The sequence below is a fragment of the Centropristis striata genome, chromosome 23 (genome assembly GCF_030273125.1).
Source record: "Centropristis striata isolate RG_2023a ecotype Rhode Island chromosome 23, C.striata_1.0, whole genome shotgun sequence".
Classification (NCBI taxonomy): Eukaryota; Metazoa; Chordata; class Actinopteri; order Perciformes; family Serranidae; genus Centropristis; species Centropristis striata.
In genome coordinates this window covers 18,746,416-18,772,686 of record NC_081539.1, presented here as the reverse complement: position 1 = coordinate 18,772,686, position 26,271 = coordinate 18,746,416, and the positions used below count along the sequence as shown (strand labels likewise).

The 26,271-nt window shown below is 39.2% G+C and overlaps 1 protein-coding gene across 1 annotated transcript in view; it reads left to right on the top strand.

Moving 5' to 3' along the window:
* The first annotated feature begins 7,211 nt into the window (after window positions 1–7,211).
* The window catches only part of rttn (rotatin), a 38,242-nt gene continuing 19,182 nt past the window's right edge, over window positions 7,212–26,271 (top strand). The window contains exons 1-26 of the mRNA XM_059327347.1: window positions 7,212–7,360; window positions 8,246–8,433; window positions 8,802–8,991; window positions 9,144–9,245; window positions 9,347–9,437; window positions 9,689–9,803; window positions 11,572–11,722; window positions 12,273–12,447; window positions 13,045–13,235; window positions 13,455–13,570; window positions 14,473–14,640; window positions 14,736–14,948; window positions 15,671–15,783; window positions 15,892–16,018; window positions 16,331–16,456; window positions 16,767–16,883; window positions 17,437–17,576; window positions 18,253–18,424; window positions 19,321–19,420; window positions 20,039–20,124; window positions 20,742–20,859; window positions 21,420–21,516; window positions 21,608–21,673; window positions 22,871–23,062; window positions 24,008–24,250; window positions 25,145–25,301. Of these exons, the coding sequence (XP_059183330.1) occupies window positions 7,330–7,360; window positions 8,246–8,433; window positions 8,802–8,991; window positions 9,144–9,245; window positions 9,347–9,437; window positions 9,689–9,803; window positions 11,572–11,722; window positions 12,273–12,447; window positions 13,045–13,235; window positions 13,455–13,570; window positions 14,473–14,640; window positions 14,736–14,948; window positions 15,671–15,783; window positions 15,892–16,018; window positions 16,331–16,456; window positions 16,767–16,883; window positions 17,437–17,576; window positions 18,253–18,424; window positions 19,321–19,420; window positions 20,039–20,124; window positions 20,742–20,859; window positions 21,420–21,516; window positions 21,608–21,673; window positions 22,871–23,062; window positions 24,008–24,250; window positions 25,145–25,301 (3,585 nt within the window). The 5' untranslated portion in view covers window positions 7,212–7,329. The remainder of the gene's footprint in view (window positions 7,361–8,245; window positions 8,434–8,801; window positions 8,992–9,143; window positions 9,246–9,346; window positions 9,438–9,688; window positions 9,804–11,571; window positions 11,723–12,272; window positions 12,448–13,044; window positions 13,236–13,454; window positions 13,571–14,472; window positions 14,641–14,735; window positions 14,949–15,670; window positions 15,784–15,891; window positions 16,019–16,330; window positions 16,457–16,766; window positions 16,884–17,436; window positions 17,577–18,252; window positions 18,425–19,320; window positions 19,421–20,038; window positions 20,125–20,741; window positions 20,860–21,419; window positions 21,517–21,607; window positions 21,674–22,870; window positions 23,063–24,007; window positions 24,251–25,144; window positions 25,302–26,271) is intronic.

Sequence of the window (26,271 nt, the reverse complement as noted above, 5' to 3'; positions counted from 1 at the left end):
AAAGATGTCTCACCGAATACCAAAACATGGAAATCCACTTATTACGAAGGGATTCAGAATTGAAAATGTACGTATTGCACCGCAGACAAAATAGATTTGTTAAAAGAAGAAGAAAAAGAGTAAAAAGGAGACATTATGAAGCATGAATCAGGGAGTAGATGGTACAGAAAACTACCAATTCACTTCACTCATAATAGTAGAGACATATAGTAAACCATCTCTCAGTGCTGAAATTATTTCATATGCAGTCCCTGAAATAATTTGCATTTGTAAAACTGAATATTATTTTACTAAGGTGCTGCTACTCTCCCCCAGACAGTGGTTTTAAAATGCATGATCCGAGTTATTTGGAGGAGACCACAGCATGGGGAGATTTAATGTGACCCGGATAGCATGCCTGATAGAATGTCTTTCTTTTTTCTTTTCTTAATTGTATTGAATAAATAATAGATTTCAGTTTTTTATCCGGTATCGTCTCTTAAATGTGACATTGAGATCATAGATATTTTTTAAATATTCATTAATTCATTCTTTCTGTATTCTGTTTATTTTATTCAAACAAGTTCTGTAGAGTAATTAGTCTGTGTATTTAAATCAGCTGCTTATAAAGATCCTTAAAATTAGCATATGTCAGAGTAAGGGTTGTAACAACATCTGATTTCCACTACATGATTATCAAGGCCATGACAATATTACTGCGATACCTATATAAAATAAATCATAAAAAATGCATCAGTTAAATTAATCTTTAACGATCCTTATTGTGTGTTTTGTCTCTTTTTGGCAAATAAATTACACTCAAATTATGAGTGTGGGGATGGACAGAGAGTCTGTAACCATAATAAGGCAACTAAGGAAAAGAAATGGAAATGATTTCAGAGGTGCTGGATTGTTGCACAATATTATCATATGTGTATTATTAACATAATATCAATATTCCATTTTTAAATCATTTTTTAAATCAAACCTGTATATCCCAATGGCCCTAGTCACAATAAAACAAATGACTGAAACATTTTTTTATTTCCAGGTTTAGATCAGGATATAGCAAAGAATTTAGGGCTTTCTTGTGAATCCTTGTCTGCTTGTTTGCTATTTAAACCATAGAGCTCAAATACAGTAAAATAACTTTCCCTCAGTGCAATAATCAGGAGTCCATTTTCCTCTACAGATATCAGATAACTGTGAAATATCAACCACTACATTTTTTCCCCTGAAGCTGACTGCACTTAGCTTTTATGCAGGAAGGTCTTTCTAATTTGTATTCCAGAAACATCAAGTTGGCTCTCCAAGTATTTTCAAGTGTTTGATACAGCAACTAAAACTTGAACTCTGAAATGATACATTGGTTGCCTAATTAGTGTCAGTATTGTTCTAAAGTAGATTGTGTTTACCACTTCCAGGCTAATTTGGTCCATATACTGAACATTACATTGTTTTTCCACACTGTCAAGTGTATGGCAGTCCTTCCCCAACCTGCTTAGGGCAGCTGTGTGCAGACAGGCTCTATGCAAAGACTCTAATTACCAAGCCCTATTAGGGTTGATCAGGCTGCCTTCACTTGATGTGTTGGCACAGGAGGGGAGGGCCGGCGGAGGGGGAGGAAGGAGGGGTGGCAGATCTTAGATATAGCACCAAGGACACTGGGAAGCAGGGATGCAATGTTTCTACAAGCCAAATTAGACCTGACAAACAAACTTTAGTCTGGTTGATATTTGTTGCCAGACAGGAAAACAAGTACCTATTCAGCTGTGGGCATAACCCATGACTGTGTTGTCATGATGGGATAAACAGATCAAATACTTGCTAATAGCAGGCTGTTTATTTACATGAATTAAACCTTAATAGCTTGATCGGAATTTAGTATCTGCATGATGTTGTCAAACACCACAGAGCAAAGCATATCGGGGCCTCTGGAGCACCTCTCTCTCTCTTAAGATCGATATTTTTGGAAAAATTATGTATAAGCACGACTCAAAACACTGACTCTCAAGAGAAGATTTAATGTTGTACACATGGAGCAGGCCACACTGTTTAATGAGATAGCCTCCACATGTGGGAAAGCTCCTCGTGTTTTATCTTAATTTCAAATGAACACTGTATCAGCCATAAATTATTTGCACAATATGCCTGTGCCTGTTTCAGTTTGACTCAGTCCTTTGACTTGACTCCTTTGCCGATGGGGGATTGTCGGGGGGCCTCTCGGTGCCCACGCTCATATCCTCAACACTTGCAGCGGAGCGGAAGACGGGTACAGCAGGCATGTCAAACAGTGACAGGGCCAGTGGGACCACTTGGGTTTTGTTTCAGGAATGACTGTGGAATAACATTGGAAGAGTTAGCCTCAAAATACAGACAGAGAATTTATGGTATGGGTGATATCCACACCTCTGCCTCATTGTTTCCGTGTCTCACTGTGATTCCAGTAAGTTCATTTATTCATTTTCCTCTTTATGCGGTTGCAATATTAAAAAATCAATGAGTGCCCCATGGCTGAATCAGTCCATCATATCACTTTTTGCCTCAGGTAAGAGGTCTTCAAATATAGTGCATTAATTACTGTTACACCAGCTGCATCCACATGCAATGTAATGACTCAGCTATAAAGACTTGAGCTCAGTCCAAATGGCTGCCTGGTTAAACAATGAATTAATTGCCTCAGCTTGTGTATGTTCTTCGGGTCTGTTATAACGTCACCCGTGATTTCACATTATTAATTCTGGAGGTAACTCCTTGTATTTTGTCACCATATGGGGTGCTGAATTTTGGACAACTACAATTATATGATAATTAGATGATTAATTAGATGATTTGACCTTGTTTTATGCATGATATGCTTATAAGGGCAACAACCAATCTTTTTGCACGGTAGCCCTTATAAAACATGTGGTGATAGACTTACTGTACGATACATGATGTCATGTTTAGGGGGACTGTATGAAAATTATTTGGGGTTCAGAAAAGGGTTAGTGCTATGTATTTTAAAGAGTTACATTTTTCCTCCGCCACATTTATATTTCGGAGAGTTTGAGGGATTTTCTCTCCCATAGACTGTATAAAAGAAGTGGATGAAGCCCAGTGATGTTACCCATGTGGTTTTGAAACCTCAAGTTTGGCATTTTGGCTTTCAACATTGAAAAATACCCATATTTAGACAGGAGGATGGAACTTGGGAGGACATGAACACTAAGGATAGCCAGATAGTATCCATAGCTCAAAATGAATGTCTGACTAATTAGAGTGTCTTTTAGTACAACCGAATGCACAATATATTTTTAGGTGACTAAAATGTTGCAATTAACTTTTGTAAGCTGAAAATTCACACAAAGTTCTAAGACAAACACATAGTGCATAGCAGTAGCGACTTGTCAATCAATTGCTGAAATCATACCCAACTTTATCTATATTACTCTAAATGAAACCATAATTTACAAAATGAACATCATGCTGTATTGAGAAGATTTTAAACTAGCAACTGAGACCAAAAACTCATAACGAAAATGCTTACTGAGGTCATAAATAAAGTCAGAAGTAGGGTCATTTTCTCATAGACTTCTATACGATCTGACTTCTTTTTGCAACGAGCATGCATTGTGAAAACTATTTTTACATAAGTATATTGAAGTTAAGCAACTGACTATTTTTTTTTTAGATATGAAGGGGCCAATGAAAATATTAATAATTCAGAATAAAAAAATAATGCTTTTTCTAAACATGAACCCTCCTCCCCAGACCAATAACTTACATACAGTCCCTAAATTGATTTTGCTCAATTTTTCCAGCTATATACAGTTTGTAGTCTCAAACAGTTATCTCCAATATGAAGCATATATCAGCCGTGTAGCTGTCCATGTCTTCTGTCCAGGTTGATCAATGTGGTCAGGCACATGATGACTCATGATTAACCATGGTAAGAGTCCAGAGACTGCTTAAAGAGTAAATCTGGCTTCAAAGTATTTCATTTGGCACCATTTCCATTCAGAGATCGGGCTCACATTCGTTAACAGCCTGAGGTGATTTCTGGCATATGAGTAATTTAGCCTGATGTAAAATAAATGACAGATTTTGCATATGATTTATGTTAAAAATCCTGTAATTGCTTTTGAAAACACAGGCTAAACTAAATATCCACAGCTTAGGTTAGTAAAAATGTTTACAAGGTGTATAAATAAAGGGATAAATGCAGTTTTAGTGAACATTTAGTAAACAACGGGAACAGTGTGTGCCTGATGGTCAAAAATACAGGTTTGAAAGACACACCGTACCCCAGGACTTTATTTATTTAATGTGAAGTTTTGCCTTCTGTCTGCAACCTATGCTACCAAATGATACAAGACATGCAGTGGTTGTCAAACAGAAATGATGTGATGTACTGTTTGATGCAAACTCAACAGCTATTGAGACCTCCTAGTCTGACCTAGGGCGATGTATTTTTCCACCAGGCAAAGAAGACCTCCTCAGCTGTTTTGCTGTCAGAACTCTGTATTCATGTTGTACGACTGTAGAATGTAAAAAAAATACATAAAAAGTCAGTCCTATATACTGTTTTAGAGCTTGGGAAAACAGGAATACATTTTTAACCTCTTCAGGTCAATGGACCCTTTGGCAGGTCCATCAATATGACTCATGCTGTGCAGACAAGCTCTGTTCCGAGCCACAAAATTTTGTTTTAAATTCTGGTCAAGGTGCAAAGGTTTCCAAACATAACAGATGTTTCACACAAAATTACAGGGATATGTGTATACATAATTTTCCATTCATCTAAGCACCTTGAATTTGAATATTTGGCTCAGTGTGCAGTATATATTAAGCTCTGGAACAAATATATACAGTATGTGATGTATCTAAAACTGAAGTTAGTTCAAGATAATATTATATTACTAGTAAAATGTACCTATACATGCTGAAGTATAACAGTCATGAATTATAAAAGCACAAATTATCATTTTCCTTCTACCCCCTCAAACTCTACTAGGTGACAGTAGAATATACAATATGCAGTCAAATTAATTATGGGCCTAAATCCCTCTGGAATTTTCAAAAGCTGTGTCATTATATGATTATCATATCAAATTATCATTTGCTAAGTTTGTTAATTATCATCCTGTCGGCTGATCATATCCACATCACATCTCAAGTGTGAGATCTTGTGCAATTGGATTAACTTACAGACAGTGCATGAAAAGAATTTATGCCTGCTCTTGTGTTAAGAGGCGATGCACATCAACTTTGATTTTTGAGAACATCCATGTTTGCGAAGATTAATTTAATGACAGGATAATGTGGCTGCTGTCAAAAGTTCTTTCAATATTTAAGCAATGCAAACGCCTTCGATGATTTTTAAACATGCCTTGAAACACTGATGATCCTGGCGAGAAAAATTGCTTCAGCGTGTTTACATAACATTTCAAAAGATCCGATCAGAGAGATATGCCAGAAATTGGCACATCAGCCATGTCACAAACACTGTTGAAAGAAAGGCCCACCTACAGACAGGATATCCTGGGACATCATCTGATCAGCTGTGATCTGCAGCATCCTTGCCAAAGAGATATTAAATGGGAACTACAGTCATTTTCAAATTCAAACATTATTCCTCCGGTCTAACGCCTGGATTCCACTGGATGCGTAACGACTCCGACAGGGGTCTGTCCGCAACGGCTGCGTATCTACGCAGTCCGTCAACACCCACCGGATCCGTCTGTGTCGGAGCTGTTGCGGACAGCAGAGTCCCGAGGACGCACGAGATCTCGCGAATTCACGCCTAATCAATTGATATAACTGGAAGATAATCAACATCTCCTCGTTAATGACTGGAGACAAATCCAGCGACTCCGTCTTAACGAGCGCTAACGAGGTCGGCCGGCTTGTTAACGAGCCGGCCGACCTCGTTAGCGAACCCGAGGTATTTTATTTTGAAAATATACCGGTGTTTTATTTTGTGTCTGTGCAAGACTTCCTGTCCCGAACGATCTGCTCTGTGCTGAATTTATGCGTAGTGCTCCGTCGTCCGACAAAAATAGAAGCTCTGCGCAAGTGTTGCGAGGGCTGTCGGATGGCCCTGCGTTGTCGGACTCATTACGCAGCGGATCTGCAGTCGGTGGAATCTCACACATTGATTATAATGGGTGCGTAACGGCTCCGACGACGGATCTGCAGCCGTTACGCATCCAGTGGAATCCAGGCGTAAGACAGTCCATTTATATTAGTGAACACAGACAACTTTCTCTCAAATCAATAAACTATGTATGATGTCATGAAGTATGAAGTGTGTAACACTAGACAGTGAATTGTGGAAGACATCATAGACTTGTCAAAATCTTCTATTCCAATGTAGGTACTTCCTTATTTCAATAATGATGTATAGTTGCAATATAGCACATGGTAAAGCCTAGTTTTGTACAATCCTCTGTGAATAAAATACTTAATATAAAGATATAAAGTATTGAATATTTTCTTATTTAGTTAGGAACTGTAGTACAAAATAAACATAACACTTGGGCTGCACTGGGATGCTTGAGAGACCCGGCCTCAAATATTTTGAAATGTATAAATGACATGTGAATGTAAAGTTTGTTAAAGCCTGCTATATATATATATATATATATATATATATATATATATATATATATATATATATATATATGTGTGTGTGTGTGTGTGTGTACCATTATATATACAGGTGATTACGATATTTAATCTAAACGTATTACTGAACTAGACTATTACTTAATGTTTTGTGAAAGTGCATGATTAACTATAGCAGGGATGGGCAACTGGAGGCCCGGGGGCCGCATACGGCCCGCACCCTCACTTGAAGTGGCCCACAGTACAACAACATGCATTTGAGCATGAAATCTTAAAAGTGCAAAAAAAAGAAAGAAATCGCAGTAAGTGGTTATTTTTTATTTGCTTCAAACCTTTTGTATTCCTATTTATACTGTTATACATGCATTTGAGCATGAAATATGTTAAGTTACTGCACAGTAAACATATCTAAAATTGTAGTTTCATCATATCTGGTTAAGAGCACGGTCCTATATGTGGCCCTGTGGTAGTCTCGATGAAAAATTGTGGCCCCCTCCAGCATTTAACTTGCCCATCCCTGAACTATAGTGTCTCAGTCCAGTTTGTCCGACACAGTTGTATACCTTGAACGCACCGTGGTCCTCTACAGGAAGTGGACTGACGCTGGCGCGTTTGTTAAAAACAGTCCCGGGCAGACGTTGTTGACATGACACTGGCAGACAACCAGTTAGTAAACTGACATCGGTCGCTGAGGAAGCCTTATTATTTAGTTTCCACACCGGGAGACGCACTATACTGAACATGGAGTTATCTCCCCTCATAAAGAAAATAGGTAGGCTAACTTATTAGCAAAGAAAATGTAGCTTAGGAAGCTTACTTTACCTGAACTGTTGTTAACAAAACGTAGTTACTTGCCTATTACTAGCCGCTTGCTTGCTAACGTTAGCTAGCAATAAACCGTCTCTAGGGTTAACTACCTTTATATGTAGTTATAACGTTACTGTAATTTTAGTATGCATGTGTAATTAAAGCTCTGAAGTCCAGGAGATTTTGGTTCAAATGTGTCAACTTCCTATGCATTAATTTCTGTCTCTGTTAACATCTTTCAGCCTGTCTTTACATCACATGCATGGCTCCTTTTTCTCGACACAAACTTGGCTATCAGTCAGATTTTTATTTTATTTTAATTAACAAAGTATAAAGCTGCCAATAACCGAAAATACAAACAAAAGACAAAGGTGTCTATGGAAATATAAATTATTTTTTTTTACCATTTAGGCCTATACACAAAAAAACAGCAGAAAAAATAATAAATAATAAAACTACAAAACAGTCTGTTTGCATGTAAATTAAAAATAGTAACAGTTTTCATTGTAGAAAGAAAATTCACAATGTAAAAATGGTCTAGAAATATAAATGGCACACTGTGAAAGCTCCTACGATTGCACTATCAACTGGCTTTCTGAGCTTGTCTACATATATATAAATACAGTTATTACTGTAAATAAAACGTGTATTTTCAATAAATAGATGGGCTCCTGAGGGTTAATATTAAATCTAACGTTAGCTAAGTAACTAACTCAAGTCAGTAAAACTTCTCTGAACTATCATCCAAAGTTAGCTAGCTGTTGATTACCTAAAAACAAAACGTTGTTAACTCTGCTGTAATAACCCTTCTCAACCTAACCGTAATACTTTGTTTTTCTGCAAACCTCAGGCCACTCTTTGGTGGAGATAAGGGTCCGAGCACTGAAGAGCATCATATGTAAGCTGGACCATTCCCTGATCTCCGTCTCTGACATTGTCCAAGAAAAGATGCTGTTTGTGTATCTTCTTGAGTGGTTCAATTTCCCCGAGGTTCCACTGCAGGAAGAGGTCCTTGAGTTGCTCTCAACTTTATCAAAGGTAGATATATTTCTCGCTCGATGATAGAAACATTACTCAGTGGGTCCCCTGGTGGACAGTGGCTAGAGAGTATCAGGCTAACAACTGTCAAAATGTACTGATACACTTTAAATGTAGTTTTGCCTTTGGTTTCAGCCTTTCCTACACAAGGATAAACAGACTTTAACCAGTGAATTGAAGTAGAATCAATATTTGATGAGATAAGGTTTTGTGGCCGGTTTAAGTTTCCTGCACCTCCAATACACAATGTACTTACATATTTGCAGGAGCATAAATGCAGTGAGATTTGCCCAGTGATATTTTGTTAGTAACAACCATGCTCACTACATTACTTCTTTTCATGCCTATTTGTCATTTCCTCATCCAAGCATCCTAGTGCAGCCCAGATGCTAAGAGACGTTGGGGCGGTGGATTTCCTCACTCAACTGTCTCCTAATGTGGAACCCAGACTGCGAGCTGTCATCGATGGAACCCTGGACCAGCTGTTCCAGCTACCTGAGCTACTCCCTCGTCATATAATGGTCTCCTCGCATGGACAGCGTACTACAACTCCAACAGGTGTTGCAAGTTAAAGCCAAATGATTGTTTTGATTCTGTCTTCTACATGTATAAACCACTAAATGTTCATCATCTTATGTCAGAGAGAGATGGGGGAGGATGGTGTGAGCTGTTATCAAATGCTGTTAACAAATCTGGTGTTTCTGCTGTAGCACCTACAGTTGTTGTACCACCTGAAGGGGATATTCCTAATATGGGCTATTTTCACAAAAGCATGCCAAGCCATACAGATGTACCGCTTCAGAAAATAGCAGGTACCAGTATTTTTAATACTCATCCATAGATTTCATCCTGAATGTCTCTTACTTTTTTTTTCTATTAATGACTCCTTTTTTCATTTAATCCCTCTGTGCAGTGCACGAGTCCGTGACATGTCTCAAGTTTTCTGTGTTTCCATGGCTGACTTTAACAAACACAGACAGACACATACTTTCATCCAACGAGAGGTAAGAGACAATATGAATGTAATAAATGATATATGCATAATTGAAATGCAGTGTTACGTTTGCTAAATTTAAGACATTTAAATCAGGAACCAATTTATCAAGTTATTAATTTGTTATCATTTACAAGTTAACTGGACTAAGAAACATTCTGTGCCAAGTAGTTGTTTCCTTTTAACTTCACAGTAGTGTGCATTGAGGTCAAATTATTGAGTATTAAACAGATCGCCTTCATCTTCCTTCTTTTGAAACAGTTCTCTAAGGAGCAACAACCCCAGCTTGGTTCGGACCACATGTGAACTTCTGTGTGATGTCATTATGCAAGATTTTCCTGCTGAGATCTTCCTGCAAAGGCCCAGTATTGTAAAGGTATCATGCATACATAACCGTGTTCTTGCACTGACCATGGTATTGTAAATGCATGAATGTGTAGTATAGCTCAGCAAAAGCATATATATTTATAGAGAGATCAAACCTAAAACTGCGTGAATATGATGTGGGCGTTCCTGCAAAAAAAGGTTTCCTCTCAATGAAACTTCCCAGAATAAATAAATCACTGGACAGGAGGTGTGCTGTATTATTTGCAGTTACAGGTTTGATCCCACGCTATAACAGGTAATGTCAAAATGACTGCCATTTCTTATCATCTTCAGAAACACTGGGTTTCTTCTGAATGTTTCATTGTCAACTGTATGGTTATACTGAGCTCAAGTATGCCATTAAAAACAAAAATGTCAGGTGGAGTCTGCAATTCAAAAGAAAGACTGTCGATATTTGGACTCAACACCAAAACAAATACACTCCTCCCTTCAGAGCTCCTGGAGAAGCTCTGATTCACCGTTCCCTCTTGCTTCCACTGTATTTCTCTTATTAGCACTGTCTTGACTTAAAGATTGCCTCTCAGTGCTTGATTCAACACGGGTGTCAAAAGATTCAAAATTTAAGTTACTGAAGAAGTCCAGGACTGTTTTCTGGTTCTCAGCCAGCTGTTTATTATGTTAAGTGTTGATGTTTATTCACATCAATTAGATAACTTGTATTCTGTGGCTAGCGTGACCATCCCATAAATTCCATTATGGGATGGTCACTCAAGCCAATGTCAAAATAATAACCTGTCAAATGGTGTCCTTGAACAAAACGCCAATTTATAATTCTGTGTCCCTGATCTTGTACTGTAGGAGGTTGTGGAGGCCTCCTGAGGCTTACTTTGCTTGAGCAGGCACTAGATTGCTTTGAGGATATAGTTTGGTCATAATGTACCTCTTGCAGTGTGAAAGTCCTTGGTGGAATATTTTGCTCCCCTCCTCTTAAGGCTTCCTTGAATATCAGAGATTAAACTGGTACAAGTCAGCGTCCTGGTCTTGTTGGCTGTGAAGGAATATAAACTCTCCTATGCTTCAAATGAAAAGGTCAATGTGCTTGTGTGAACTGGGCCGACTGATGCAAATCTACACTGAATTTAATTTTTTTGATGAGAGATATGCTTTCTCTCCATTCGTCTCAATAAGTGGCCTGCACTTTTTGATGTATCTACCAGCATCATGTCAGCAACAAAGTGACTCTGTTATCTGAGCTCTTCATTTCATTGGCAAAGACAGAGCGATGCAGGAGACATCATTTTGCCCTGATGAGCCACTGGGAACATTGTTATTTTGTTAATAAAGTGGTGCATTATGTTACATCGGTCTCAAGGCAGTATTAGCATACTGTCACCCAGCAGTCTCTTCATCAAACAACAATCATTACGGGATATCTTCTCGTGGCTTTACTTGGCCCTTCGTTTGAGTTACTAGAGCCATTAAGCCAAATTAAAAGACTTGGATTTAGAGACATGACATCATTAGCTGCAGAGGGCAGGGAATCTGAACTTGGAACAAATTGTTGCTTCAATAATTCAATTCCACTTGCCCTTTTTATTTAACCAAATTTATTACAACTTTTCTATCACTGTCTGAGCTTAGTCCTTGTGTATTGTTGCCTTCATCCCGGTCTCAATCTGTCCCATATGTTTGGCCAATTACAATAATATTCTAACTGGATTTTACTGCTCGTTAATTATGTCTCCAGAAAACCTTTCCATAACCTGGCTTTATAGTAATAATAGTATATCGCTCTGTTATCCCTGTTCTGTTTTCAGAACCTTCTGTCCCTGTTGAAGCTGGGGTTGGGGAAAGGTGAAGCAAGCTACCTCCACTTACAGGCTCTTTCCTGCCTGCGGCAGCTTTGTGTGGGGCTGAAGCAGAGACTTCGCTTTCATCAAGATCCAAGCTTCTACTCTACAAAGCAAGGTAACATGCCTTATGAGCTGCAGCGGGTAATAAGTAGATACGTTCCGATGCTGTTTGTTTTTCATGCTTTCCTTACATGTGGTCCTTCATTATAAAGTATGTTTTGAAAATGTGTATTTATTATTTGGTTGCAGTGAGGCACAGTGAGGTTTTTCACAGGACCTCTTCCTAAAAATAGATTTCTTTAAAATAGATCTAACAGTATTTTTATTGATATTTTTTCCTCTACTTTTATTGATATTATTCCTAATATTTTGTGTTATTTAAATTTCTAATATAGATCATATAGTATTAACTGCTTTCTCTAAATGGAAACTCTATTGGAATGGAAACTAATGATCAGCTTTATTGTTGATCTGAATCTGTTAATTGTTTTCTTTATAAGTCGATCAGTTTTTTGCTTGTAAAATGTCAGTAAACGGTTAAAAAAAGAGTTAATCAGTGTTTCCTGAAGCCCAAGATGACGTTCCCAAATGTCTTGTGGACTGTCATAGAGCACATGAAACAACAAATGTGCAAGCCATCTTTTTTTCTTTTTGTGGTGCTACAGATCCAGTATCCCAGAACTCGTCCTTTACCCACTCCCAAGAAGTGCGGGGGACTCAGCGTTCCCAGGCCTCTTCTCCAGCTCCGGGGGCAGAGTGCTCTCCTCGGCCCTCTGTGGTGGGACGCACGGGCCAGAGAGCCAGAGGAGACGGCCAAGACGGAGATGCAGCTTCCTCCAGGTGTGTGTAACTACACATTTTAAACAAAAGCTGAAGGAGATTATAGAAGAAATATCAGTTCTTGCTGTCTAAGGTATTGTTTCTTTGCATGTCTTCTGCAATCATGTTGGCAGTGAGAGTAGAAATTCACTCAGTTTGGCTTCTGTCACACTTCTGAGACACATGGTGTTATGTTACTCTGTCTTCCTTGCTTGTAGAAATAACTTCTTGATAGAAGATGAAGATTCAGCATTGTTGTCAATTCTGTTCATCAGACCTTACACTTAACAAAGCCTCATACTTTTTAGAAATTTGTGCACAGTAGGATTTTTTGTGGCTTTGATAATGACAAAATTGCCGGTGACACCAGAAACCCGCACACCAAGATAAAACGATGAGAGAAAGACTGTGGAGGATTTTAGTATTCTTTTAAAATATGAATAACACCGGGAGCCCTCTAGCGGCTGGTGTTTTAAAAATCACTTCTGATTCCCGTGATGGCAGTTTTTATGATCCATCCCTATACAGCTCATACGTCACTCGCTGTATTTGAGTGGTCCAAGTACAGATCATGAATTTACAGTTGTCTTCCGCCTCTCTTGTCTGTGATTCATCCAGTGGCAGCTCGCACAGAGGTGGAGCAGCAGTCCAGGCCCCCAGGCAGACGCCCCAGTCACCTGCAGATGTGGCCCACTTGGAGCTTCCTGATCTGGGTGTAGAAGATGTCCTGGAGCTGCAGTTACAGCAGCTCACTTTGGCTCAGTTCACAGTTGCAATTATGGAGCATGCCATACCCCTGCTTAAAACAGGTAGGAGTCATTATTGTGTTATATGTAAAGGGGGGGAAAGTTTTTGTATTTTCTACAAATCAGTTTGTGTTGTTTTGCTTCAGTAAAGATCAGATATTGCACATATCCCCTCATCTCTTCACTGTATTGACTGTATTCCATCATTATTTGATCTGGTGAAAAAAACACCAACTCCTTTGCTCTTGCTCAGTTTCTCTCCACTCCTCTCTTCTTTCTCAGAGGGTTCGCATGTGTTCCATCGTGTTCTGGAGCTGCTGTGTGACGCCGTCCTCCTGCTCGGGGACAGTGTTTGTGAGCTGGTCTGGGACGATCGCAGCCTGGTGGGGATGGAGCTGGCAAGTCAGAACACAACTCATGACAGCCTCTTATGTAGATGAATGGATACACTTCACTGAAAGGGGGAGCTGGGTTGGCCACCAGACAATTTGCCACAGACACACAGGCATACGGTGCTCAACTGTCAAGGAGAACTGTAGGCATGTGATTGAGCTGAATGAATTATATAAGGTTACAAAGGCTTTCTGCTTCTCATACATACATGCACACCTCTCGTTTGTACCCCTGGGTTTATCCAAGTGCAGAATTGTTGGGTTAGTAAATGTCTCCATTTACTTTGTGTATAAAGTCCACACAATGGATTGTGTTTAACTGCTGTGTTTTTTATTTATTTTTTACCTTGTAGAGTCATTTGTTATCCTCCCTGACTGTTTAAAGAGTATGTTCCCATGCAGGGGGACTTATACACTTGTCAAGCCCAGGCCCCTCTGGCCCTCTGCTGTTTAATACATGCCCAGAGCCTCGCAGCCTGAGAACTGTTTTGTCATCTTTATGTGGAGAGCAGCTTTCGTGTGCCAGACCTCTAGGTTTTTCCTATGGGAATGGGCGAAGTGTTCTTGCCAGCCACAGCAATGCACAGGGCATCTACTGCCCCCTGCTGGTTCAATTCTTCTATTGTTCAATTTCTCCTCCCTAGAACAAAGTGGCTGAGAATAGATTGTTCCAATTTATTCACACTGAGATAGGGTGGATCTGTATCTCGTCCCAAAATAACCCTGAAATCTGATTACATTCAATTCCTAACCCCTTGAACGAGCAATTTTTCTCTTGGCCCCCAGCCAGTAGCTGTGCATCCGTGTGTGTCTACATGCACGTGATGTGAGTGCATGGACATGTGTTGCTGTGTTTGTGTGGCGCGTGTGCTTTTGTCTACATCTCTGTCTGTGTGTGTTTTTTTTAGAAGGAGAAGCTACAAGCCTGCATGGAGCTATTGGGGGAAATCCTGAGCTACCACCAAAGCTGTTCAGCAGATATTCCCCACAGCTTGCAGGTTCATCGCAGAATGGCCTACACTGGCACTGCTATTTTCACCATTAAACTCCTACAGACCATACTCCCTCCTGAGAAGGTGTGTGACCATATCAAAATGTTTATTTCCTTGTTTTTTTTTATTTTTTATGAATTTAAACTCCAAAAATAGAATGATTTCTTAACCTCACACAGGCTAGTGATAATCTCCCGGAGAACACCGCAACAGCTGTTTTCCATCTATGCTTGGACACATCCTTGGGAACTTTATTGCCCAGCATGCACGAGACAGCCGTAGCCTACTTAGAGCAGGTGAACTCAGACAGCCATGACCTCTACAGGAGGGTGACCCGCGCTGCCCTCTGGATGGAATCTACGTGCAATTTCCTCAAGGAAGCACAAGCTGAGGTATGAGCTGCATGTCACATAACTATGTTAAGGGAATAGGAAAAGTAGCTCTGCAGCCTACAGAGAGGGGGCATCTTTTACAGATTTATATGTTTGTCTATTAACCCTTGTGCCTCACTTTAAAAAAAAAAGTGTTAAAAACTGTCCTAAAATGATATAGGAATATTATTTTCCATCTTCACTGAGTTTAGTCTAACTTCAGTCCTGATAATAATGATATCATAAACAGGGTAAAAAGTTTAACCCTTTAAATGCCAGTTTGATTAGATAATGCCACAGTCATTATGACAAAATCCCCCCACAAAGATTGAATTACAACCCCGAATCCAAAATCTGTCTAAAACATAAATGAAACAGAAATTGATGATTTTATGCTGTAGATTTTTTTTTTCGAAATTGGGGTTTTAATGCATTTCAATTAGGACATTTTTGGCTTTAGGGGTCGCAAGGTTTATTATAAAGCTGGATCACTGGACAGGAGCTAATTTAGAATTTTCAAGATAAAAAAATAAAAAACTCACACCCAGCCAAAGTGATGGAAAAAATTTTAAATTAAAAGGCCAAAAATGTCCCAAAGTGATGCACAAGGGCTAAATGAAAAACCACTCTGACACAAATGTAACTGTCACGAGCTGCGGCCCTCAGGCTATAGCAAAACCTGTTTACCCTGTCGCTCGTATTGACATTTCTGTCTTCATTCACTGATTTATTTCTGCATCAAGGGAGAAAAGAACTGGTTGGAGTTACTGGAGCTGGCAGACCAAGCCATAGACGGACTCCCGTTTCACCAGCACTTACCCATCATCAAGGAATGTGTTCACATCTGCTTTTACCTGTACGTTAAAAATCTTGCAATATGAAGTCAGTCACTTGTTCCACTGCTTTTCAACATTCAGTATTTCTTGGCTACTTCAAGTTATTTTTTTTGGCTGTCCATCACTAGGTGGAAGTTTGATCAGCCCAGCCCCCTCCTCCAAACAGAGAGCCAGAAACTTCTCCTGAAGCTGCTGTCCCATCCTTCACTGCCTGTCAAGACGGAAACATACGAATGCACTTTAAACCTGGTCAAGGTCAGAGCGAGCCATCTCATATAGCCAGTCAGTGTTTAAATGAGAGCGTGCAGGTTCATGGCTAAAATTATGGCTACTGGTGGGGCACCAATATGTAAATAAGTAGGATGAAGATGGATGAATCACAGATCTTTGACAGCGTGCTATAAAAAACCCACTTGACATTTGAAATCAGACTTCCTTTTCATTTTACTAACCACCGTCTAGAGTACATGGCTACATTAAAGTGAAATGGAACTCCTGTATGCGAGCACAAGCGGGAGAATAGTGATAATTTATGATGTGCTTTGGTGTGATTATATACACCCCTAGGACTGCCTTGGCATCCAGAATGTGTCACGACAGGAACCAGCATCCTGCGGTGGAGTCAACTTCCTTCTGCACCACAGGGTGCTTTATGAAATAAGTGCTTTTGGACTCCAGGATTCTGCAGAGAAGGTATGTGTTTATTTGCTTTATTTTTATAGAAGGAATTAGACTTTTAGAAGAAGTACGGTCATTTTGGGCCACTTTGTCAAGGTGTAAAAAGAAAAAAAACGCAAGTAGTCGTTAGCGTAAAACAACAGAGATTTCTGTGTGTTGTGTGTGTTTTTAAGGCTTTTGTACGTTGCTTTAACATGCTTAACTGTCAGGGTTTACTGGTGTCATGTAATTTAGATGTTTAAAAGTCTGTCACTTTCAGTACTCCCTAGTAAATGTTTTGTCAGCAGTGCCTTTGTGAATTCAGCAGTTTACCTGTGATCTATAGGTGAACGTTGCTGCCAAGGATATCCTGCTATTCCTGCTCAAAGGACGATTGATGATGACAGCATCAACCTGGGACAGATTCAATGAGGCACTTTACCCGGTCATGCCCATTTTACAGGTGTTGTTCTCTCTGTAGAGGCTGTGTTGTATTTGTACTGCAAAGCTCATAAAGTGGCATCATGTTCAGAACTAAATACATTATATTTATGTAGCAGGAGGGAAAGCTGTGTGTGTTCTCCACAATCATAACAACTATGATCAAAAGTTCAATTTTAGCGCTCTTGGACCACAAAGACTGCATATTGAGCTGCCAGTGAGAAAAAAATTAGTTATTCTCTCATTTACATATTCTGTGTTGTATTGTTTCCTTTTTGGTTGGGAAAAAACAAGCTTTTATTAATTGTTCAGTTTCAGGCAACGGAAAGCCTGGAAATTCTTCATGAATATACATGAGATTTTGACTAGGCTGTCAAGTGTGATTTAATTCAAGGAGGCCATTCAGAGATGGGCCCGCCATGTCAACAAGAGACGAAATGAAACCACCCATAATCAAAGCGATGCATATTTTATTTACCGTTGTGCTGCTTAGCTGGAATTCCCCATTGTCTGCTCCATTGTCTGCCAAGGCAGTCTGAGAATTGCGTGTGTTTCTGTGTGTGTATGTGTGGCAGGGTTACGCCGGCACTGAGGAGTCACTGGGAAACTGTGTCCTGCTGATAAGTGACATGTCGGACGTGACAAGAGACAACGTGTTTCCAAGCACGGCCAAGCTAGAAGCAGCGCTCCGACTCCTTTTTACTAAACAACCCACGTGAGTCTGGGCTCTGGGTGTTTATTTTGTCAATGTTTGTATTTGTGCCTCTCTGTGTTTGTTTGGTTTGTCATGCGCCTGCCCAGATGTGTGCCCATATCAGAGATGTGTGTCTGTAAATGTCTGTGATGCCATGTTTCTTCTGTGTCTTCGTGCGAGCATAGTTGTTTGATTTTTTTTTGACGCTGGGTCTCAGGGTTTTTTTTATGAAGCAGACTCCTCAGAGTCTAAATATTCTGCTTTACAATGCGTAATGTGATGGACATATTACCGCTGTCTGTTGCTGTCAGCTGATGTTCTCATCAAGTCATCTAAGTGCTCTGTGAGGCCTGTGTGAAACAGCTATCCAGTCCCAGCGTATGAATATTGATAGAGATGGAAATTAACACCAGACACTGGCAAAGAGGACAAGCCCTGGTAAACTTTGGCAACAGCTATTAGATTTGTCTGTCTGCCCTGCCAGCCATTTTTTTGACAACCAATCATCACACAATTTGGATGTCATGTAAAAAAAACAACCAAAAAAACTAAAAGACATTTGCATTTTCAACCCAGTATAAGCACTCTGCTAGGCTTGCTTTGACACCTGAATAGAGCTGTTTTATTTAGTTTTTTATCTGTGTTTAAAACTGTGTAATTTAACAAGTTCTACATAAATCTTGCTCATTATTTCCAGTGTGAGAATAGCAGCAGTGCAACAAATCCTGCCCCACTTAACCAGCGATGATGATGTTAACACAGCCAGACCAGACCTGGATCAGCCAGTGATCTCCTCACTCCCCAATCTCTTCTGCCTCAGACACCCTTTAGACATCACGCTGGACACCAGCAGCAAGTCTGTCCTTAAGGTATAAATCCACATACACAGAAAGAACAACACACCAGATATCGACTTGTATCCTAATATGGTGTTGCCTAAACTGACATGATGTTTCTAGCTGTTGTGTTATTTGCTTTTAACCTGTTTACCATGATAGCCACGTTACTGATTATTATTTATCAAAAATCCCATTGTGTAAATTTGTGTTTGTAGTAAATCCTAAAGAATTTTAGCAATATCAGAATTTAGGTTTTTGGTAAAAAAGTATAGTGAAATTTCTCTATGTCATGCAGCCCTAACTTAGATACACTTCAGGGCTCAACAATGAGGATTGCCTTGGGCAAGTAAAATGCTAGTAAATCGAGCACTTTCCTGACGGACCTCATGGTGTGTCAGCAGTAATACAATTCAGACTGGTAAATGAACCCTTTAATGGTTTCTATACGAATAAATTAGCGTAGTTCAGTGTTTGCTGTTTTAATCAAAACCATTGCTGCTTCCTTGACTGCCATAGTTTTAAATACATAACAAATAAAGAAATACACTAATAGAGGCAATTATATGTATTTTATAAGCTGAAGTGCAAAGTCGCATTCCAATTCTCCTGGAAACACGTTTGAGGATGCGGGCACAACTCCAACTATGTATTAAGCAGTTTTCCGCAAGTTTGAGACCAAGGTTGATAAAATAGGGTCGTTCTTCAAAGGCAGTACAAGCTTAGGGGTTTGCTGTCAACCCCTCTGAAGATTGAACATGACAGTTCATTTTAGTATTTTTTGCTATTTTGATATCCAGTTTTAAAATAAACAATTTGAAGTAAAAATTTACTTTAGGCAAATAGATTTCCAACAACATTGACATTGAACCCAGTACTTCTGCACAGGCTGATCCAAGTGCCTACTTGTTATGTTTAATTGTGACTAGGTGGAGTCGGTGGAGAAGCTGTTTTGTATCCTGTCCTCAGACACTGTTGACATCTCTTTGCAAAGATCGGCCGCAGAGCAGCTGTCTGTAGTGCTGCAAGGTGAGCCATCTCTAAAATATACTGGCTTGAATATACAGTATTTCTTATAAACTCATATATTATTTGAATACATTCCAATGCTGAATCTTGGCTCTGGTAGGCTAATACTGTTAAGTCTACCTCTGTGCATTTCTCTCTAATGGCTGAGTCCTTTCAGATCAGAGTGCTCATATAGAGGCATATTTTAATGGCAAAGGCACTGACTTTGGGCATATTCTGTAACCCCTCAAGTACTTGCAACTCTGTAAAGAGGCGAGTATCACTACAAAATGTACAAGCAAAATGTAGTTGCTAATTATCAACATCCCATAATAGTTGATTTGAGAATGATATTGAGTGCCTGAATTATAAGCTGCATAAAAGGAGGTTTAAAAACCCTAAACGGGGTGCTAAATACAGTTTTATGGACTTAATTTAATAGTTAATTTAAAGAAGAAAAAAAAAGTTAAAAACTTTGTAAGTCGGAGCTATTTGCTTGTGAAAAAAAAGCAATGAGTGCAGCAGAGTGTGTGCCCTCCCACCACCATATGTTTTAGACAAGCGGGAAAAGCAAAAAATGTATGATTATGCAAATGTTTATTGTCAGTATATTGAATTCTTCTTTTAACTTCCCTGCAGACACAACAATGCACCCAGTGCTGAAGAATCTTGGAATAACAGACAAAGTCATATCTTTCATTATGGGGAGTGTAAATGGCAACAAGGTAAAAACAAACCTGCGTTGGCAAAGTGATGAATGAAATGCTGTTGAAGCCAAATAAAACAAACCCTCCGTCTTATAAATGCAGTTCAATGCGCTCCCGTTTGTGTACATGTCCTCATTTACATGTGTCCATGTGAGTACATGAGTTGCCAGCGGATGTGGAGGGAGCCCACTGAGGCATGTATGATAGAAGGATGAAATGGCCTGTATTAATAGTGTCAGACAGGCCCTGGTCAGCAGTGATTTTTTTGCCCTCTAGTTACTGCAGTCTGCTGATCATTCCCAGGCCTTGAATCAGATGCTGCTAACAGGGGTAATCGTCCAGCATGTCTGGCTATGTGGAGGTGAAGGAACAGGGCCACGGAGAATAACTTGTCTCAGCTAACAAGTCTGTAAAAGACGGATGTCTGCAGGTTATATTCGTCCCAAACCCTCCATTGCCTGCAACCTGAGCAATCACAGAATTTGGGTTTAGTTTATGTGAAGAGACAGTAAAGAGACCCTGTGCATTTGTATGTGAGAGACAAAGAGCAGGAGGAGGCAGAAAGGGAAAGTGTGTGTTTGTTTGTATTTTCCCTGCAATTAAACACTGAGTGCGTATGTTGCTGTTCTCCCCAGAGCTTTGATTGCCTGCTGGAGACTTGTGTATGTATCCTGAGGAAGCTGGTGTATGCTGATCCATCTCTGAGGCACAGTCTGGCACATCGCAACCTCCTGCTCCTCACACTGCTCAGGGGTACATTCACAAGACAACTCATTAAGTAACAGCTATGCACGTTGTGTTGTGTAGCTCCGGGGCACATTCTCAAAAAAAAGATGACAAGTCATCCATTGATGCATAGCTCTTAACCATGTTGTCACACTGCAGTAAGTGGCATATTAGTGTGATGCAACTTGTTGCCATGGAGCTCATCTGGGCATAATTTGTACCTTGCTCATTTTAAAAAAGGAGATTTACATTACAACATCTTGACTGTGACTGTGTTTATATTTGAAGATTGTTATTGTGCCCGATATAGACATGAATTCCATGTTTTTGAGTGGTTTTATGCAAAAAATATGTGCTCTATTTTTAATACATTGCAAATATATTCTTGGTACAACTCAGGTTAACCCTTAGAGATTGCAATCTTCACAAAACCAGTGTCATGTGGGGTTCCCAAACTTCAATTTTGAGTCTTAATGTGTTTGTCATGGAACTTCAAATTCAATCATCTATATTTATTCATGAGGTTAAGTCGTAAAGTTCAGGGTGTGATTGTTATGTAAATTGTCTTTGTTGTGTCTTCATTACAGCGTCATTGATATTAAAAGAGAACAAAGGCAATGGTTCAGAAATTGCAGTCCTAATGAGTTTACTGCTTTTTGATGAAATTGCCAGTATTGAAATATGGTGAGTTTATTTTCCTCACTTTCCCAGCCCTATAAAAAATGTGCATCCATTCAACATTTTATTATACTACCTGCTTTTTGTGTCATATCAGGTCGGACAAATCCAACAGAGATGTGACCCTCTCACCGGTCTCCCTACCACTGTCAGTGATACGCAGGTAACCCATCATTGTTTTTACTTGGGCAGTAGTTTCTATTAAAGATCAAGATCAGCAACAAACTCAGACACCTTCTCATTCTATGGTTTTTCTTTATTTTTTATTATTTTCAACATAATAGATTAATACAGAAGACATCAAAACTACAAAAGAACACATGAAATTATGTATAATCTGTTTTATATTTCAGATTCTTCAAAGTATCCACCTTGTGCTTTGATGACAGCTTTGCACAGTTACGGCATTCTCTCAGTCAGATTCATTATGTGGCGACCTGGAACGGTTTTTAATTAACAGGTGCGCCTTGTCGAGAGTTAATTAGTGGAATTTCTTGCCTTCTTAATGTGTTTGAGACAATCAAAGGTTAAAGGCTACTTTGAAGAATCTAAAATATAAAACATTCTGGTTTGTTTAACACTTTTTTTTCACCACATAATTCCACATGTGTTCCATCATAGTTTTGATGACTTTGATATTAATCTACAATGTAGAAGTTCTAATCTAACTTTTGAATGGTGCTGTAAATTTATTCTACATTCTAAATTTACTACTAAACAAGAGGAAACTTGACCATATTACACCGGTCCTTAAATCACTACACTGGCTTCCTGTGAGTCAGAGGATAGATTTTAAAATCGTACTGCTGGTCTACAAAGCATTGAATGGTCTCGGACCAAATTACATGCTTGATCTGCTACCTCTCTACAAAGCATCCAGACCCCTTAGGTCATCTGGAACTGGCTTGTTGCGTGTCCCAAGAACAAGAACTAAGCAGGGTGAGGCAGCTTTCAGTTATTCTGCTCCTCACCTGTGGAACAAACTACCTGTAGATCTGAGGTCTGCCCAAACGGTCAGCTCCTTTAAATCAGGACTAAAAACCCTATTGTTTACTGCAGCGTACTCTTAACTTTAACACTTATCTGCTCTACTCTACTGCCCTTACTTTTTAACTACACAATGTTTGACCTGTGCTTTTTATTGTCTTTTTTCTTTTCCTGCTGTATCTTATTTTATCTTATTTATATTTTTATTTCTATTTCCCTGTTTTAATTGACTGTTTTTACTGTTTTCAATTGTGTCTTGCTGTTTTAATGTGTATGTAAAGCACTTTGAATTACCTTGTGTTGAATTGTGCTATACAAATAAACTTGCCTTGGCTTGCCTTGCCTACTATAATTCACACAAATTTTCTCCCAGGTACAACATCCCATTCCAGGCAGCGACTCATCACGCTGTCAGCCCATACTGCAGCGTCCTGCCCCCTTCCTCGGACCTCATGACCCTGGCACCTGCCCGCCAAGCCCTGCAGATGGCCTGGAACACTGCATGGCATTCTGGGATAGACAGCCTCCTTGAAGAGCAGCATGGCATCTCTACAGATGTTACTGAGTAAGAGCTTTAATGTTTCGTGTCATAGTATAGTCATATTATTACTGGAATTGATGGTAATTTAATGTTGTGGACAAAAATATGATGGAAAAAAAGGTTGGAGACCAAGTTTGACAATTGTGTCCGTATCAAGAAAACTATTGTTGGAGAGACTGAACAGAATAATCTCATAGCAGGATATTTTAATCAAAGAAAAATCCCACCACACATCACTCAATATAATGTTCTCAATATAATCTATACAATGTTCTCTCTAGTAAAGAATTAGTTTCAGAGGCTTACCATCTTGTGTTTCATCTGTCTTCATTTACATCTAATATGACCTAATTCAAAAAGATGAGAATGTCTCTCACACAGTTTTAACCAGCTTGATTACAGCAGAGACGTTTAAAGCACACCATAGATCCTCCAGGTTTCATAGAGTGCTATGATTGAGAGAAGAGTACTTGTTTAAGATGGATTAGCCAGTAAAAGAGAGGTATTCTCTTTTGTGTGTAACTCATCGTACACGTCCCTATCTCTGATGATGTTGTTGTGTCTTATTACAAAGTTTTTCATATTGTTTTGACATAATTTTGACATTTTTCCTGAGTATTGCTTGTTGATTGTAGCTGGTATGATGCCTGCTTCTGCTTGATTCAGTTATAAGTAATTTTCAGAAAAACATCTCTCTTTGGATGACTCATAAATGTCTGATCCCTCCAGATTGGTGATCAAATATGTTTCTTAATGCAGTCATTAGTATGCCTCTGAGAATGCTGCATATGCAACTTGTACTTGTCAGCACATCAATAGTCATGTAGTCCGATTCTGAATATGAATATATATATATATATACCAGTATATATATATATCTATATATATATATTTTTTACCAATTGCATTCTGTTCTCCATAGATATATATATATATTTTTTTTAACCAATTACATTCTGTTCCCCACAGATTTCATCCTGACTTAAGGCTGTCAGAAGCACAGGTTCTGTCGCTGCAGGCAATGCACCTTCCCAGTGCGCTGCAGGGTTGCATCAAGGCCATCGTCACGGCAGCAGGACACAGCTCGGTGACCTCTGCCCTCTCCAGGCTCAGCCTCTATTTACTGATCGACCGACTGACCCTCCCTCACATCCCCACCTACAGCTGCAGGGACACCCTTCACTCCCTCAGCTGGCAGACAGCAGTGACCAGGTACACTGCATACAAATTCAACTTATGTGCTTAGGGTTAACGTGCGAATAACCAAGTCAGTAAATATGTCTTGTTAAGGTTTATTAAAATGATGCAAGGATTTTATGACATCATTCCCCTACAGTATGCCATTATGATTGCTGCTGCTGCTGCTGCTGTTAACAACACTAGCTGCGTACCAAATGTTTTCCATGGCTCAGTGAGCTCAGTATGTCTTTTTGGCTTATTTTGAAGAATTGACAAGAATTGATGATGCTAAATGCTTTTTTGACTCCTTTCTTTTTGCCTCAAATAAAGATTAAAGCTTCCCTGACAAAATATGACAAAGTAATGATCTTTGACAATTACTGATTTATTTATTTTTTTATTTAAAAAAATATTTTATTTTATATCCTTAAACTTCATATATTTTTAAAATATATTTATATCTTTCTTTTTCTGCTAGTCCTTGTCCTTATTTAAGTTATTTATTTTTCTTGTTTTACTTTGGGTTTTTTCTTCAAAACACTTCCGCCCCCTCATTGGTGGTCAACATATTTATTCTTAATTATAATTATTGTTTTAAATTGTTTTGTTTTTTTTGTTCCTTTAATTACTCTCACCCTGAAGCTGAGTTAAAAATGAAAAGGATTAAAATGTGATGCATCAATAATAAGGCAGAAAGGAAGAGAGGTCTCTACCGAAGTAGCAGCATAATGTCTAATACTTATTATTGTTTTGTGCCATATTCCCACTGATGATTTACGACAGAATGTGAATGAATCAAAGAAGAACCGCATGAGTAGATGGAACTTCAGTTTCCTTAATAATCAGTATACTAGAGTCAGAGTGTTTTCCTTTAAAGCCTGCTCTCTTTTCCTCGTTGTCACAGTGTCTGTGTCTTCTTCCCTGCAGGTTTCTCCAGGTGCGTCCAGCCTGTGTCGAGGATGAGAGGTTGCTAGTGGGCATTGTTGCATTTTTGAATGCCTACTTCAAACAGATGCACACTGAGTCTGCATCTGACCCCGAGGACAAGGACCTACGCTGGATGCTGGAGCTGCTTCTCAACCAGGTTGAAATAATTTACACTTTCTCGTCAAGGAGGAAAGTAAAACCTTACAACAAGAGCCTCATATTTCTTTTTTAGGGTTTGGCTTAAAGGGATAGTTGAGATTTTTTTTGTTAAAACACAAATTGGTTAAGTTACGGTGTAGTTGTGGTATAGATCAGTGATTACCAAACAGGGTCACATGGTAGTTATGTAGAGTAGATCAACTAGAAAAGCTAAAAAATAATAGATCGAACAACTAAAATAGTTGGCGCATGCAAACACAGATGCCATCATATATCGTATACGCCGATGAAAAGTCAGAAATGTATTACGGTGTGAAAAATCATCCAAGCCTAATGTGCACTACTGTACTGTAGCTTGTCTTTGGTCTGTGTGTGTGTGTGCATGTGCTGTAAAATATGAGTGTGTTCATCTCTGTTAGCTAGTAATCTGGTTAGACTCTCTCCTTTCCAACACAGAGGGTTATATACCTGTAATCAAAGCTTGAATAAATCACACGCTGTCAGACAAGCCAAACATATTGCTCTCTCATAACGACAGAAAAATAGTATCACAGCTTACCACCTCAGACCCGCAGCAGAGATTATTTCCTGAGCTCTTAAAACAAAGTTGGATTCATATTTTTGCCCGAGGAAAAGAATCACAGCACTGTTTTAGCAGGGAGAGCTACTTTTAGGATTTAATCAGTCTCACCTTGGCTTTCTCATTAATGTGTGTGTAAACAATAAGCCCTCCCCTGGCAGCTAAAGCAGATTCAGATTGAATGCCTGGTAGGGGTGAGCAGCTCTGCTCTGCTCTGGCTTTTCTGTAATTACTGAGCTGTTTCAGGAACATCTGTCGCTCTCTACACTTATAATATTAACTATCTACTCCATGTGCACTCTTCAAGAAAGAATTTCAGCTTCGAGCTCTGCGTCTTGCAGGGAAAGATGGGTGGTATTACGAAGAAGGGGCTTGCAAGAATACACTG